This window comes from Diceros bicornis, chromosome 1, assembly GCF_020826845.1.
Source record: "Diceros bicornis minor isolate mBicDic1 chromosome 1, mDicBic1.mat.cur, whole genome shotgun sequence".
Lineage (NCBI taxonomy): Eukaryota > Metazoa > Chordata > Mammalia > Perissodactyla > Rhinocerotidae > Diceros > Diceros bicornis.
This window is the reverse complement of record NC_080740.1, coordinates 48395669-48413745: the sequence shown is the minus strand read 5'-3', so window position 1 is coordinate 48413745 and position 18077 is coordinate 48395669. Positions and strand designations below refer to the sequence as shown.

The 18077-nt window shown below is 36.1% G+C and overlaps 1 protein-coding gene across 1 annotated transcript in view; it reads left to right on the top strand.

Annotated features, from left to right (window-relative positions):
• The window catches only part of FBN2 (fibrillin 2), a 234511-nt gene that overhangs the window by 102781 nt on the left and 113653 nt on the right, over positions 1-18077 (top strand). Inside the window, exon 8 of the mRNA XM_058539802.1 lies at positions 9271-9396. Coding sequence (XP_058395785.1) covers positions 9271-9396 — 126 coding nt within the window. The remainder of the gene's footprint in view (positions 1-9270; positions 9397-18077) is intronic.

The window sequence follows — 18077 nt, the reverse complement described above, 5'->3', positions numbered from 1 at the left end:
GTAAAATAATGTAGTAAGTAAGATCTCCTCCAGTGGTAATGGTTCATACTAAATTAGAAAACCTGATTTAACTGAAAAAGTCTATGACATAGGAGGGCAAGGCATCCAGAATGGCAAAGTAAGGACCTTGGTAGGCCCTCTCCCTAGCAGAACAAGAAGTTAACTGATGAAATTTATTTAGAAAAAAACCCACAAAATGATAATTTAAAGCCCTAAAATTCTCCTAAGAACATACAGCAAATAGAGAGATATTAATTCAAGAAAATCTACTAAATCTTCATAAGAACAGCAAGAATCAAACAGCATTTGAGCCACAACCTGTTCCCTTTCCTTCACCACCCATCTCTGTATTTCAGAAGTTCTACCTAGGGGCTCTACTCCATGCAGATGCAGCTAGGAAGATGGGGGCTAACCTCTTTCCCCAGCTACCACTCTGGGGCTATGGTTTCACCTTAGGAGGGCCAGGCTCCTGGTGTTTCTTATCCCTTTCTCCCACCCCCAGACCATTTGCAGAAGCTCTAATCCAGGTGGGAGCACTTGGGAGAACTGCTCTGCCTTCCCTATCCAGCCCCCAACCATAGACAGAAGCTCTACTCCAGGTGCAACAGGCCATGAACAGTGGTTATCCGAATGCCCAACTCCAGCTTGCTCATAGAGCAGAGGTTCCACTCAGGGAAGGTATACTGAGAATACCAGGACCTGCCAATCTCCTTCCCCCAGTACCTGCAGGTAGAGTAGAGGCATCACTCCAGGAAAGTGAGTCTCTGCCCCCCAGCATCCCTGCATTGCCCAAGGGAAAGTCAGGTCAGAGGACTAAGAGCCCCTCAGCCCTGCCTGAGGGAATGACTTTATTTGGAACAGAGATTGGAGAATTCCATGCCTAATCTCTACTGTCAAACACAGTAGAGATTTTGGTGGAAAGCAATTAAGAGGAGGCTAGTAGCTCCATGATTCAAGCAAAACAGCAAAGCAGTCAGAAATTTAATAGAGAGAAGTAGGGAAATAGTCCAGAAGAGCTCTCCTAGGATCACAGTCAACTCTGAGGTTTGAGAAGGCTGTACGTGTGCGCTAGGCTACACCCACTCTGGAGCAATCGGAGCAGGATATGTGACAGACTGGAAAGCATTCCTCAAGCCACACACAGACCTGTCAACACAGGACAGAAGCCTCACTAGCACAAAGAGCTTAAACACAACTTCTGATCAAACACTGAATAATTTAAGCTAATCTGACCCAGGGGTGACTCCTGGAGAGCTGGGTTGAAGAATAATAGCACAGTCCTCCCAGGCAGTTTGAAATTATGTGCATGTCCAAGGCTGTGCCCTCTCGAGAGAGTTCAGAGAGGGAACCTCCAAGCTACTAGTCCCTGGCTGAACATGGGGCAAAAAACCCCATAAACTCCTTGAACTGTTATAGCAACCTCCAAGCCATATACACATGCAAGAATAAAGGATAAAAATCAAATGGCTAAGGGACCTTAAGCACAACATTTGACCAATAAGTGCCTTGTGCGATCTACAGAAGACACACTTTAGAATCAAAAATACAGATAGACTGAAGATTAAAAAATGAAAGAAGATATATCAAGCAAATGACAACCAGCTGGAATGGCTAAACTGTTATCAGATAAAATAGACTTTAAATAAAAAATGTTCCTAGAGATAGAGACATTTCATGATAAAAGGATTAATTTCAGAGTTATAATGGTTATAAAAATATATATGCCCTAACAACAAAGCCCCAATTATGTGAGGCAAAATTTATGGAATTGAAGGGAGAAACACACAATTTATCAATAGTAATGGAGAATTCAATATCCCACTTTCAATAATGGATACAATATACAGCAAGTAGGCAGAAGATCAACAAGGAAATAGAACAATAAACAACACTATAAACTAAATTAGATCTCACAGACATCTAAAGAATATTACATCCAACAACAGCAAGATATATATTCTTCTCAAATGCACACAGAACATTCTCCAAGATAGATGGATATGCTAGACCATAAAACAAGGCTCAATAAATTTAAAAGGATTGAAATCATACCAAAGGATGTGCTCCAACCACAATGGAATTAAAGGAAATCAATAACAGAAGGAAATTTGGGAAATTAATAAATATGTAGAAATTAAGCAACAGACTCCTGAATAACCAATTGTGCAAGGAAGAATCATAGAGAAACTAGAAAATAGCTTGAGATGAATGAAAACAAACACAAAATTTATAAAACTTGTGAGATTCATGTGAAGCAGTCCACAAGCGGAGATCTATAGCTGTAAAGAGCTATATTAAAAAGAAAGATCTCAAGTCCATAACCTAACCTTCCACTTTAAGAAACAAAAGAAGAACAACAAACTAAAATCAAAGCAAGCCTAAGGAAGATAATAATAAAGACTAGAGTGGAAATAAGTGAAATTGAGCTTAGAAAGCAATAGAGAATGTCAACAAAACCAACAGTTGGTTGTTTGAAAAGATCAATAAAATTGACAATCCTTTAATTAGACTGAACAAGAAAAAAAAGGAAGATTCAAATTATTAACCATAAATGAAAGAAGGGACATCGCTACTGACCTATAAAAATTATTATAAAGTAATACTATGAAAAACTGTATGCCAATAAATTAGATAACTTAGACAATAAGGACAAATTCCTATGGGCCGGCCCGGTGGCGCAAGCAGTTAAGTGCGTACGCTCTGCTTCGGTGGCCCTGGGGTTCACAGGTTCGGATCCCGGGTGCGCACCAACGCACTACTTGTCAGGCCATGCTGTGGCGGCATCCCATGTAAAGTGGAGGAAGATGGACATGGATGTTAGCTCAGGGCTAATCTTCCTCAGTAAAAAAAAAAAAAAAAAAAAGAGGAGGCTTGGTATCAGATGTTAGCTCAGGGCTGATCTTCCTCACAGAAAAAAAAAAAAAATTCCTAGAAAATACAGACTACCAAAGCTGACTCTAGAAGAAATTGAAATCTGAAGGGATTATAACAATGCATTATAACAATGTGATGTAACAAATAAAGAGATTGAATTAGGAATTTAAAAATTTTCCACAAAGAAAGAAAATTTTAGGCCTAGATGACTTCAGTGGTAAATTCTACCAAACATTCAAAGAAGAATTAATGCCAATCTTTCATAAACTCTTCCCAAAAATAGAGGAGGTAGAAATCCCTCCCAACTCATTCTCTAAGGACAGTATAAACCTGATACCAAAATGAGACAAAGAAAATACAAGAAAAGAAGATTACAGATTAATATCTCTTATGAATATAGATGCAAATATCTGCAAGAAAATATCAGCACACCAAATCCAGCCACATTTAAAGAGAATCATACATCATTATCAATTGAGATCTATCCCAGGAATGCACAGTTGGTTCAGCATCTGAAAATTAAGTAATGTAATATATCATATAAGTAGAATAAAGGACAAAAGTCATATGATCATCTCAATAGATGAGGAAAAATCATTTGAAAAAAAATCCAACACCTTTTCATGATAAAAAATGGTCAACAAATTAGGGGGGCTGGTCCGGTGGCACAGCAGTTAAGTGCTCGCACTCTGCTTCGGTAGCCTGGGGTTCACAGGTTCAGATCCCAGGTGCGCACGAACACACGGTTTGTCAAGCCACACTGTGGCAGCATCCCGTATAAAGTAGAGGAAGATGGGCACAGATGTTAGCCCAGGGCCAATCTTCCTTGGCAAAAAGCAGAAGATTGGCATCGGATATTAGCTCAGGGGCTGATCTTCCTCAAAAAAAAAAAAAAAAAGATCAACACATTAGGAATAGAAGGCAACATCCTCAACCTGAGAAAGGGCATTTATGAAAAACTACAGCTAACATCATACTTACAGGCAAAAGAATGAATGTTTCCCCTAAGATCAAGAAGAAAACAGACATTCACTCTCACGATTTCTATTCGGCATTGTATTAGAGGTTCAAGCCAGGGCAATTAGGCAAGAAAAGGAAATAAAAAGTATTGGAAAGGAAAAAATAAAACTATCTTTTTGCAGATGACATGCTTTTAGTGGATAAGGGATCAACTAAAGTGAATAACGTATCTGCTAAAGTGGAGAAGGTACCCTCTAAAAAACTATTTGATCCAATAAATGAGTTCAGCAAGGTTGCTGTCATAAAATATCAATATATAAAAATGAATTGTATTTCCATACACTAGCAGTGAACATTCTGAAAATAAAACTAAGAAAAGAATTCCTTTTACAATAGGATAAAAAAGAATAAAATGCTTAGGAATAAGTTTAATGAAAGAAGCAAAAGACTTTTACACTTAAAATTACAAAACCTTATTGAAAGAAATTAAAGAAGAGGTAAATAAATGGAGAGACATTCCATGTTTTTCGATTGAAAAACTTAATATTAAGATGGCAGTACTTCCCAAACTTATCTATAGATGCAACACAATCCTTATCAAAATCCCAACTTGCTTTTTTTCCAGAAATTGATGATCTTATCCTAAGGTTCATGTGGAAATTCATATTCAAACCATGTATCAGATAGAGGACATATATAAAGAACTCTTACAACTCAATTAGAAAAAGACAAATAATTAAAAACTGGACAAAGTAATTGAGTAGATATTTCTCCAAAGAAGATATGTAAAAAGCTGATAAGCACATGAAAATGTGCTCAGCATCATTAGTGGTTAAGGAAATGCAAAGCAAAACTACAGTGTGATACCACTTCACACCCTTACAATAAAAAAGATAATAATGAGTGTTGGCAAGGATGTGGAGAAATCGGAATCCTCACACATTGCTAGCGAAAATGTAAAATATTATAGCTGCTTTGGAAAACAATTTAGCAGTAGCTTAATAAGTTAAGCATAGAGTTACTATATGACTCAGCAGTTTCACTTCTAGGCATATACCCAAGTGAGAAGAAAAGGTGTCCACACAAGACTAGTACCCGAGTGTTCTAGCAGGTTTATTCATAATAGCCAAAAAATGGAAACAATTCGAATGTCCATCAGCTGATGAATGGATAAATAAAATGTGGTCTATCCATACAGTGGAGTATTATTCAGCAATTAGAAGGAATGAAGTACTGCTGTATGCTACAACGTGGGTAAACCTTGAAAACATTACGCTAAGTGAAAAAAGCCAGTCACAAAAGATCATATACTTTATGATTCCATTTATATGAAACATCCAGAACAGGCAAATCTATAGAGACAGATGAGTTATTATTAGTTATAGATCTATTACTCAGAGATTAGTTATTGCCTAGGGCTTGGAGGGAGTTAGGGAGAGTGCTAACAGAATGGAATTAGTTTTGGGGCGATGCAAATGTGTTAAAATGAGGCTGTAGTGATGGTTGTAGAATCATGTAAATATACTAAAAACCATTGAATTTTACACTTATTTAGGTGGGCGAATTGTATTACCATACAATTATTATATTTCAATAAACTTGTTTATAAATATAAAATGAAATTGAGTACATTTGATATATACCATGCTTTCAAAATCTGCAAAGGGAAAAGCAAACATTAATTTTCCATTACAACTTATTTTATCATTTTGATAATACCTGTTCTTTTAAAAGGTTGAAATAGGTAGCAATTCATTGTGTTTAGTCATAAATTTTCCTAATTTCAACCAGTATGTTAATTAATAGAAGTTCAGTGTAAAACATAAATGTATTTATTCTATACCAAAAAAAAAAAATTCTGCAGAATAGGCCAAATACGTATAGTTCCTTGGCATTGATGCAAAGAAAATATTGTAAGAATATTTTTTGAAACAAAGTTTCTTGTTTTATATGTTCTAAGTTCTCTGTAGCATAATTGTTACAGGGACTCCATTTATGTATGACTTGTACATATTGGAATTGACAGAATCTCTAGGGCAATGTTCTTAGAATTCAGTGATATCTGAGATCACACTTAGCACTACTTACCAAATTATTCATTATATTCTGCTTAGAGGAAGATTTCCAGTAAATGTTGTAAATGTTGGTTGACAAATATGAGGTTCTGTGGTTTGGCAGTCAGAAATCTATCAGATGGTTTTGATCTTAGATCAAACTTAGATCTAGTTTTCTTTTTTAAAAAACCTGTGTTCAGCTTCCTCAAGTTATCAAATACTTTCCAGTCCTTCTCTTTCTTTAACCTCTATGGCACACTTGAAATCCCCTTCTTTTTGACAGTGTTCCTTCGTCTCCATTCGTCATACTCTTCCCCTTATCTCCCTGATCCTTCCTTCCCAGTCTCCTGTACTGGCTTTTCTTCCCTTGGCTGTCCCTGAGATGGTGGTGGTTCTCAGAGTTCCCTCTTTGAATTCAACTCTTTTCATTTGTGTGTCTTCTTTGGAAATTTCATCTATTGCTAGAACTTCCAGTGCAGTCCACAGAGTTGGTGATAAATCACAAATGTAGGTCTTTACCCATTACCTCTTCACTGGGTTTCAATATTTAGCTGTGTAGTTGGAATTTCTGCCTGTTTCTCTCAAATATCCTCTTTTCCACTAGGTGTCCCAGGCAAAGGTCTAACTTAGAACTGCTGCAGCCATTTTGCTCCCATCAGAGGAGGCAGCCTAAGGAAGAAGTCAAAGCACAGAGGAGGGCAGAGTTGAGCGTATCTCACAGAAACTGAGCACGAGACATTGGCTTAAACCAGTCCTGAAGTCCATGCCCCTCTGGACTTCCAGATATGCAAGCTATTAAATTTCTCGTTTATGTCAGTTTGAATCAATTTTTCTGATATTTGCAGACCAGAGCCTCCAAACTGATAAATAAACTTTTAAAAAAAAGTTCAAAGGGAAGTAGATGGAGGCACATTAGGTATGCAGAGCATGAATGAAATCAATTCCCATTGTTAAGACGTTGCCTTTTCCCATGAATAGACTTGTCACCATTAGGCACACTTAGACTTAGGCAATATACACTTTATATTTGTGAAGAAATTACTTCCAAATCTGATTATGACATATGATCTTGAAGAACTAATATTACAAAAGAGCTAAATGCGTACATCCTTCTTAATATAATGTTAATGCTAAATTTAAATTTAAATTGATGGATAAATATTGGGCATGACTACATTGACGTACAGGGTGTTTTGCTCAGTAAAAAAGGAAAAAAAAAACACCAAACTTTTTAATTTTTAAAATCTGGTGGGGAGTCTATCCCAAAAATAAATGAAAAACATTCCTATTTTTCATATAGAATTCTTAAATACTTTACTGAGAGCCTTTTACGTTTAATTATTTTGAAGCTTAACCTTTTAAGGTTCCTATTTAATTCTAAGGAGTATAGTGAAACATGGAGTTTTTGTACAATAAAATATTTATTACAAAACCCACAAATTTAATATCATTCCATGTTTCTATGTTCCAGATTTTTTTCCGTACAAAAGAAAAATGTCAAACATCTTTCAATTTTTTACTCTTTTTGTTGTCAGGAAGGGTATTTGGAAGTAGAGCACAAAGAAGTTCTTTATTGTGAAAGGAAATGCCTGGAAATAAGAGTTAATGCTTAAATGAACGACTGAAGGTTTCTAATTTTTAAGAATTTGGATCAGTCCTGGGCTCCATAAGTGCCTTGATTGTCGGTGTAACTTTAGATGTGAGAGGATCAGAAGCAGGTTTTGGTCCTTTTTGTACTGTTTGCTGCTGTACTTTTTACTATTCTCTTTTTTTGTCTCCCTTATCCCAGAAGTGATTGATCAATTTATTTGATGATTAAAGTATAGCTGTTCTAGTTTCCTTTCCCTTCTGAATTCACTTTCAGTTGTATTACAATGCGCTGCACTAAGATAGCAACATAAAATGCAAGAGATCCTAATTTTGCACACATGGTTTCATTTTGTTGGATTAAGTCTGATGATAACTCTTTCACCACATTATACATTTACTCCTCATGTAGTCAATTCATGTTAGAATTCTGATCTCTCTTGGGGGATTGGTAGGTTTTGATTTGTACGACTGTGCCTTCAGTGGCTAACTGTGAAGCCTCAAATGAAGATATTATTTCAGAGAATGTCTGAATCTGGTAACTTTTTTTATAAGAACATTCCAAGAAGACATACAGGCATATAGTTATTTTACAATACAGCTTGTAGGCAAGAGTGACTTGTCAGAATAAACGGGAGAAAAAAAGAATGAATAGACCAATAGAGGAATTCAAGAAAGGCATTGCCAACCATTTTTTTAATTGAGGGGTTTAAATTTTTTTCCTTGTATTTACAATAAGAATGTAATTTTTTCCCTGTGTTTTTTTATTGATGCAACCAAAAAAAAAATATTATGCAACTGAAAAAAAAACCTAAAAAGAACCTAGAAGCTCAGGTTTACTTTTCAGTAATCATCTGTGTTTATGGCTTTTATAATTGTTCCCTGTATTCACTGGTCTTTGCCAGCTCTGTTCCTTAAAATGGACAGCCAGGCATTCATGGCTGGATTTCCCTCACAATGGCTCATTTCCTCTTAAATGTATTAGCAAGTAGCTCCCAGTGTACCTAACTGTAGCTTTGTTTGACTTTCCACCTCTCTCTGCTTATTGAACTAGAAGAAAAGTACGGTAAAGCTTATGGAAATGGTCAGGTTTTCTGCGTTAGGGAAAGTTTAAAAGAAAGCAAACCTTTCATTAATGAAAGGGAATAGACTAGTCCCAGCGTTGAGTAAGCTGAGTGGGGAAGTGCAGGGAGGTACAACAGGAAAACTGGATGCTTCCCAAAGCCTCCCGACTGTGCCCTTCGCCACGTTTCTGTATTATTTTAGATTTAAAGTTAACTCCCAGAATGTCAAATATACCCATATTCAGATGTGAGTACAAAAACATATCCTGAAGCCAAATAGAAAAAAAGTAGTTGCCACCCTCCATTGGTTCAAATAGTTAGTGTGAAAATTAGCTATAAATTTTTAAATGTAGTTATTCCATATTTTAAAATGTAATCCGTGTATGTGTTTTTTTAAAGGCTTTAGTTGGATAATTCCCTAATTGATGTAGAATGGAAACTAAAACATTCACATCTTTACTTATTTCCAATTTAAATTGCATTTGGAAAAAAAAAAGATATAGAGTTTTGCTTTCGTTGGCCTTGTTTTACTGCCATGGGAGTTCACTTTCATCTCAGTTCCCATAGATATGTGTGAGAAATTCCTTAGGGCCTGAAACAGGAGTATCTTTAAGGTTACATGATCTGACCTAATCGACCATGAGTGCTCTCACATTCTTCAAAAAAAATCCCTTTTAAAAGCTATTTAATGAAGCCTTTCTCAGTCATCTTCTCCCTCTTCCCTTGATTAGACCTCGATGAGTGCAGCATCATTCCTGGGATATGTGAAACTGGCGAGTGTTCCAACACCGTGGGAAGCTATTTTTGCATTTGTCCACGTGGATATGTAACCTCAACAGATGGCTCTCGGTGCATCGGTAAGCCTTGTGTTTTTGAAGGCACAATACACTGCTTCTTTATAATAACAGCACAGCCCAAATAGGTATGAAGATGGCAGCGATTATAAAACCATTGGGAAAATGGCTGAAAGAGTTGTTTAAAATAAATGGTACCACCACTGAGGAATTGATAGACCAGGTGCTCTTTGCGAAGACTTCGGTTCAGCAGCCATCTGGGATTGTTTTACGTTGTCAAAGTCATTTTTGAAATGAAGAAAGACTTCCTCAAGACATTGCTCTTGCCCAGCATTAGAGACACAAAGGCATGAGGAAGATTTTTAAAAATCTGCTTTGGGAGACAGAATGTAGTAATTAAAGATTCTTTTGATACTATGAATCATAAATGTAGTCAATGTCTTATTTACTTAGCACTTCTGTATTCTAGTGAAAATAGTTATTACAAAAAAGAAATTGACATCTTTAATTTTGTGTTTTAAGCATATTCAAATTAAAACCAAATATATTTGTATGCTCTCCTTTGTTTGTTTGGAAAGATAAAACAGTGCTTTTCAGTCATATGTAGGTCATCTGTTATTGAGCAAGTCTTAGACTTGCACTGAAGGGGCACTGAAGATTCATGTAGGGCAGGAATTAGGGAAATTAAACCAGCACCTGGAGTTGCTTGGTTCATTAGAGGATGGCTGTTTGGGCAGTGACAGTCTCCCATCCCCACCAGGACTATGTGTCAGCAACTAACTGCCAGGGCCTCTGTAGGTCCTAATGATGGTGCCCAAGTGAACTGAGTTGATGAGATAGAAATACAGAGAGTCACGGATGTAAACTAGAAGTCCTAGGCCACCAGCAAAAGTGCCGTGGCCTGAATTCATTTGATAAAATGTACTAATATGCTAGCTATGGGCATCCAACAATGAACACAAAAGATGTAGATCCTGCCTTCAGAAGACTATATTGTCATCATAAATAATAGTACGAAAGTGGCAATAGCAGTGAAAGAAGAAACAGTTGTAGTGGTAGTGAAATTAACAGCTACCATTTCTGAAACACATACCGTGTATAAGGTGTTGGACATCTACATTACCTCATTGTCTCATAGCTGTGGGGCCTTGGGCCAGCTACTGACTTTTGTATACTCCAGTTTCTTCTAGTAAATGTTCAGTATAATATTCCTTATTATTATTATTATTTTTATTATTATTATTATTAGGAGGAAGAGGAGGAGAAGGAGGAGATGTCTGCCCTGGACCCATATATTATGTTATGTAATCCTTATAATATACCCTGTGTGATAGGTATAATTATTCAGATTTACAGTTGAAGGAATTGAGGTTTAGAGAAGTTAAGTGACTTACACAATGTACAGGACTAATAAATGGAGCCAGAATTTGAGTCTAGGCATCTTTGACTCCTGCATCTTTGTTACTATGACACTACACTGCCTCCTTATCTACTTTCAGGTGGCAGAGACCCTGTGACTAGATATCAAGGTCTCTAACATGAGTGGTTTCCCCACCACTGTGCTTCCAGTCTGCTTTGAGAAGTAGAATGTCCATTTAGAGCCTCCCTTTCCCGTCTTAGAATGATGAGATTTGAATGACAATTGTTTGTTCTTTATGAATGAATCAGAGTTTCTATCTTACATTAGGTAAAACATTTTTAGTGAAATATTAAGTCTATGAAACTGAGCAAATTAACTACTTTTAGGGTCGATGTTGCCAGTTGGCTCACTGCATAGTAAGTCTGATTCATTTAGCATAATTTAACAGCTTTGAGAATTGAAAAATAGTAGAACCACTCGTGCTTGGCTTAATTTTCTTAAACTGTGTAGAAACATAATGTGCATACACACACACACACGCACACACACACACACTAATCAGCTTGAAACAGGCCTGGACTCAACTCTGTAGGAGAAATGTCAATTTGGAAGTCATCATTGAACATCATTGGCTGGATGCCATATACTCTAGCTTCAGGAAACTTATATTCTAGAATATGGCTAGAAGAAATGTGGCTGGAGAAGTAAGCAAGGTTACTACCGTGAAGTTCTGGAAATAACAAATAAGATGTATGTGTTTTATTTAGTAGGCAATGTGGAGTACAGACAAGCATCACTTAAGGACCGGGAGATGTTCTGAGAAACACATCGTTAGGCAATTTCATTGTTGTGTGAACATCATAGAGTGACTTAGACAAACCTAGATGGTATAGCCTAGTACACACCTAGGCTATATGGGACTAATCGTGTGGAACCACCGTTGTATATGTGGTCCGTTGTTGACAGAAACGTCATTGTTTGGCACGTGACTGTAACTGAAGGCCTTTGAGAATGAATTGGAATGAGAGTGGGGAGGGATGAGACGAGAGACAAACTAGTTAGAAGGCAGAATTTGCTGTAACAAACGTTAGGGTTTTATATCATATTTCTAAATTTCTTTCTGATTTCTTAAGTTTCTAAATCTTTCTTTAAACAAAACTTGTGTTCTCTTTTCTCATTGAAAAGGAGGCATATTCTTCATCATATTCAGATAGTCAAGATTGATTCCCAATGATTTACTGAAGTTGTTTTTTTTTAATGTCAGATATTTGGTTTACCATGAAATCACGATAAACTCTTTATCTCTTGCCTCTGTAGATAAAGTCCTAAGTCTTTACCTGACCTTTAGAACCTGACCCAGCCTGTATTCAGGACTCATGTCTAACCACTTGCCACCTCCCACTCACATTGCTTTCATTACCGTACCTGAGCACACTGCCGTGCCTTTCCCACAAAATCCCCTCTGCCTGAGCATCTTGATTTCCACCTTCTATGCTCATTAAAACCCACCTCATTCTTTAAGTCTCAAATCAGATAGCACTTGTCTTTATAGCCATCCCTACTTAACTCACATTTTCTTCTTAGGCAAATTAACCATTTCCTCCCATAATATTTTTCATTTCCTTCATTTCTGGGCTTATCACATTGTCAGAGGTACTTGTGCTTTGCTTGCTGGCCAGACTGTGAGCTCCGTTAAGTCCTGCCTTATGCAGCTTCACGTCCCCTGTGCCTTATGTAGTACCTTGCATAGAAGTTTGGGCTCAGTAAATCTTTTCTGAATGAATAGACAAACCGACAAATGAATGAATGAGAAGATATTGAATGTAAGAATTTCATGTTGGTTAATAACTGCTTTGCATCATTTGACATCCTGCTGGACATGATGTGGTGGCACTGAGTTATGGTCCTGGATACTCAGAAGGCGAGAGCCTGCTTGAGCTCCAGAAAGCTGAGCCATAGTGACTTGTGTGCTAAGCAGGAGTTCCTATTCATTTCAGTATCAACATCCTGACCCAGGAACAGAAGAAAGCCCCTAAGGAGGGAAGAATGACTTCCCCAAATTACAAAATCAATGTTAAAATTAAGTAAGCAACTTAAAAATTTTTTGAATAACTATGTTACATTCGGAATAAGTATGTATTTTCCATATATGAGAAGAAAATAAATCTAATATTTTAATGTGTAAGAGATCTTTGACTTTGATTTTTAAAAATCTGAGTCTGTGTTTTCTTAGATTGAATTTATTTATGATTGAATTATATATGTCATGGATATTTCCATGCTATCTTTTTTGTAACCACATATATGCTAACAATAATGAGTTGGACAAACTCAAAACTTTTTCTTGAGTATAAAACTGCATGTTATCTGCAGTTTTATTCTAAGAGTGACATATGCTGATTGCTGCCCTAATTCCCTTTTCTAGTTAATGAAAATATCCTGAATCTATACCACATGATAAAGCATCAATAAACTGCCTTTTTCTTTTGTGTGTAGGAAAATAGTTTCATATGGCAGGAGAGTTTAGCTGGGCATTTTAATTATAAAATAGGATAGTTTTCCCATTTCATTTTACACTAAATATGAAAGTCAAATTCCGAATATAATTTTATCTAGTGTATTTTATCAAGTTTTTTAAATATCCAGGAAAGAGCTGTCTTTTTTAACAAAGACTACAGACATACGTCAGTTCTAAAAAGAGTTGAAACTTACCTAATAATCTTTTTCTTAGAAGCATTTTTAATAGTGCAACTTAATGAATCTTATGTCGTTTTGGAATATAGTGTCATTGTAATATGCATAGCATTATTAATTCCTAATTCCCAGGGTGTAATGCAGGCAAGAAAAGTGAGCCAGCAATGAGTAAATCATGAGTTGACAAGCAGCAGCGAGCACATTCTGTATGCAAGATAATGTGCCTGCTGGTCTTGTGCCCCCAGAGCTAGGAGGGATCCTGAGCAGGGAGACTTGAAAGTGCCAGGCAGCAGCAAGTGAAGTTCAGAAAATGAGAGTAAGCATTTAGAAATCCTTACAGTAATATGACTTTGCCACAACATCCCAGTGCATTTCTTTAAGCTTTGCAAAAGTTTCAGTGCGCAATATTGCCATGGAGTATTCTTGAGAAAACAAAACCTGAAAACATAAAGTGAAAAATAATAATATTTTTATTATTTATATTTTATATAACAAGAGAATGCTTGAGGCAATGGGTACTTAATTGCTAAATAATTTTTTAGGCAATAGATGCTATAAGTCAAAAAGAAACTCCTAATTATTAGAGTTAAAATTCTCAAGGAAATGAGCACTGAAGTAGACCTTGAAAAATGGGTAGGAGCTACACAAAGGGAGTAAGGGTGTACCGAGCAAGGAGAAAGGTGTGAGCAAGACTACAAATGCTGAAGGTGTTCGCCTGGGCTCAGGAGATGGTGAGAAGAGCTTGTCTGGGAAAGAGAGCTGCGTAAGAAAGGAGTTGGAGATAAAACAAGAAAGATGGGTTGAGATTAAGATTCTGTTGCCAGGGTTCTTGACTGCCATGCTAAGGAGTTTCAAATCGATCCTGAGGGCAGTGAGAGCCCATCAAGATTTTTGAGCAGGACAGAGACAAAAGTCAATGGGAGAAAAAGCTGTTTAAAAGAAATGAGGAAAATCTTCATAGAATGATCTGGAGTGATGGTCAGGATGTGTTGTTGTTATGCAGCAATCTATGTGATGGTGGATGTTGATTATATGTGTATGTGTGCATTCGCGACAAAACACTTGAAGGATAACCCAAAACTCCTAAAAATGTTTAACTGAAGGGGTAGGGGAGACAGCGATGAAACAGTGTACTGAGTAGTGTTTAGTTTTAATTTCAGAATCATATCCAAGGGGACTGGTGGAAGAGTAGAAAGAATGTCCTAGAAAGAGGTTAGACCATGAGGAAGAAACACGTCACTATTTTAAAGGAAGAAGTAAACCTAGGAGCCACGGTGGTTCTCTTTCTTTTGTTGTTCCCAGTTCTGGTTAGTCTTGTAAATGGAAACACAAAAGCAACATGAAAGTATTTTAGGAATAGCAAGAATCTGCAGAATTAATCAGGGGGATCCCACATTGGCGCCACACCATCCAAGAGGTGGGTGCAGGCTGCCAGTTTCAGGGGTTGAGGCCTGAGACAATGGCTGCTGTTTACTGACTATCTACTATCACTGGTATTCTGACCTGAGCTAACCTCATCGGTGTTTTCTGGCTGAACTCTTCATTTTTAATCATCAAAGCTCATTCAACAGGAGACATTTATTTCAAGGTACAACCCCCAACTTTTACCAAGTTTTCATCACATTGTATAATTAACCATTAGTTCTCTTAAATCAAGTTTAGACTAAATGTCAAGCCGTGAAACAAACTCTGATAAGAGTGCCATTATTTAGTTTCAAGATACATTTATATTTTAATCAGAGAAGATGAATTGCTTCCTCTTTCTCACTGTGGCTTTAAATAAGATTTCGTGTAAACCTTGTTCTGGGAATATAGTGAGGGTGATAGGAGATTATTAGAGGAATATACTTGTTTTTGTTACTTAGGACATCTCAGTCCTACATTTAAACATATACCACGCTTTAGAAGGATTTGTTCTAATAATGTAATAAATATGCTTCATCTGACTTTGTCCCTAATAATTCCCTATTTCAAGGGATGGTGTGCCTCAGCAGCTCTTAGTTAGTTCTATAGGGTGTCCCTTTTTTATTCCAGATGTTCTTCAATGGGACACATTTTCAACACAGTGCTTTCTGAGGAGCATGCAGTGTCACATATGCAAAGGAAAGAACCTAACTCCTAGCCACTGTTTTGCTTTTGAAATGTATTTTGGGGGTGACCTTACTCCTGAGACATCACACTACCCTGGTCTGTATCTCATCCTGGTATGTTTTTGACTCAAAGGATTGGAAGTAGATTGCTTGCCTCCCCAGTGTTATTAGAAGAGACTAATTGTGGAATTTATGATAAAAGTTATGATTTACTCTGCAGTTGTCTCTTTCTGCCCCTCCACTCTCTCACCAATGACATGGTTTCCTCAAATTTTATTATAGGACAGACCAGAGGTTTCCAAAGTGTAGAACAGTACTTATATTTATTGAATTTGAAGACCCTTCTTTAACATCAAAAATGTTTTCAAATCCACACATGATGACAATTCAGTATCTTTGAGAAAATACATAATATAAAAGCTACTGGGCATTAATTTTAATTGAGTTTGTATTTTATTAGTCACATGGAATCTCCATAAATGGGAATCATAGTAGTGCCTGCATGTGAGGCATTTTGCACTTGCATTGCAGTGTTCAATGTAAATACAGATTTGTGGACTGCTCACAATATCATTACCAGTCCCTGGGACTGGTGTAGATTCCTGATGGATTACTGATGAGCACTTACTCATTTTTGTACATATTACTTATTTCCAATGTGATGTTGCATTTGACCATGAGTTGTTTAAAGTGTAAGTAGTTTCTCTCATTTGCAAATCTTCCATGTGGACTTGAAAAAGATGTGTTTTCTCCAGTTATTGGATAGATATATCTATTACATCAAACTTGTTAACTATACTGTTCAAATTTTCCCTGTACCTACTGAATTTTGTCTATTATATCTATCAATTACTGAAAGAGTTGTATAAATATCCCACTATGATGGTAAATTCTCAGTTTCTCCATGTTGTTCTTTATGTTTTCATTTGTATATTTTGATGCTATGTTATAAAATGATGAATGTTTAAAAGTATTATATATATTTTGCTGGTGAATTGGACCTTTCTTTCAATGTATATTGATTCTCTAAAGTTTTTTTCTCTTCTTCTTGGTCTATTTCTAAACATTTTCTCTTGGTCCATTTTAGCTTATATTATTTTGCATCACATTTTGTGGGTGGTAGAGGAAGGTTTAAATATATGCCTGTTGCATATTTTTCCTCTCAATCTTCCTGCTTCCTTATGTTTTAAATGTGTCTTTTTTAAATAGCCTAAATGTAAATTTTTTTTGCAGTCTGAAAATCTTTGTCTTTTAAGTTGAGACCTAAATTCATTTGTATTTATTATAGTAACTGATTTATTTGTTTTTATTTCTATTATCTTCTTTGTGCTTTCTATTTATCTTGCTTCTTGTTACTTTTTTCCTCTTTCTTGCTTTCTTTTGGATTTATTCAGGTTTCCCTCCTTCACTACACGCCATTCTTTTTCCTCTATTGTTTAAAAGTTACATACTTTATTTCTTTGGTTTTAGTGGTTATCCTAGCTGTTTTAAGATGTATATGTAACTTAAAATCTAAAATTAATCTATATTTTTACCTACATCTAAACAATAAAAGAACATTAGAATGGTTACACTTTGATCTCCCAGCTTTAAAAAATTCTAGCCAATTGCCACTCTCTACTTGCAACAAATTAATCATTATTATTACTGTTTGATATTTTAGTGCTTGTTTAGATTTACCCATGTGTCTAACAATACTTTTCCTCCTCGTTCCTTCATGCGTTTCAAACCTTCCATTTGGAATAATTTTCCTTTTGCCTAAAGCACCTCTTCTAAAATTTCCTTTAGCAAGAACCTTTTGGTAGAAAATTCTGTTTTTGTTTTCCTGAAAGTGACCTTAATTTTCCCTCTGGAAAGATGGTTTCTTAGGGTACAGAATTTTAGGTTGACAGTTATTTTATCACAGTGTCCAGAAGACACTATTTCCTAGCATCCACTGCTGTTATTAAGAAGTCAGTTATTGGTTTAAGTATCATTCCTTAGCAGATAATCTTTTCCTTCTAGCCGTTTTTAAGATCTTCACTTTTTCTTTGTTATTCTGCAGTTTCACAGTGATGTGGCGAGCTGTGTATTTCTTTTCATTTTTCCCACTTTGGATTTATTGTACTTTCTAGATCTGAAATTGTCATGCAACAGTGTTAGAAAGTTCTAAGCTAGTATCTGTTGAATAGCCTCTCCCCCAATCTGCTTATTACCTCTTTCCAGTACCCTTATTAGATGTATTAACACCTTTTCACACTCATCTCCATGTTGCTTAATCTCTTTTTAACATTCTCCATCTCTTTGACTCTCTGAACTGCCATGAAGATAATTTATTCAGATGTATCTTCCAGCTCAATAATTCTCTCTTCATATATGTGCAATACACTGTTTAATGTAGTCACTAGCATTTTATTTCAATTATGGTTGTTTTCATTTATGGAAGTTGCATTGAATTCTTTTAAGTCTATTCTTTCATTGTTTATGGGCTCTTTTTCTCTGTTCCCATTTTTAGATTTTTAATTGCCTTAAACATATTAAATATAATTTAGTTGTTAACTAATATTTAATGAATTATCATCATTAGAAATAATGAATGATTTTCAGAATTGATCTGACCA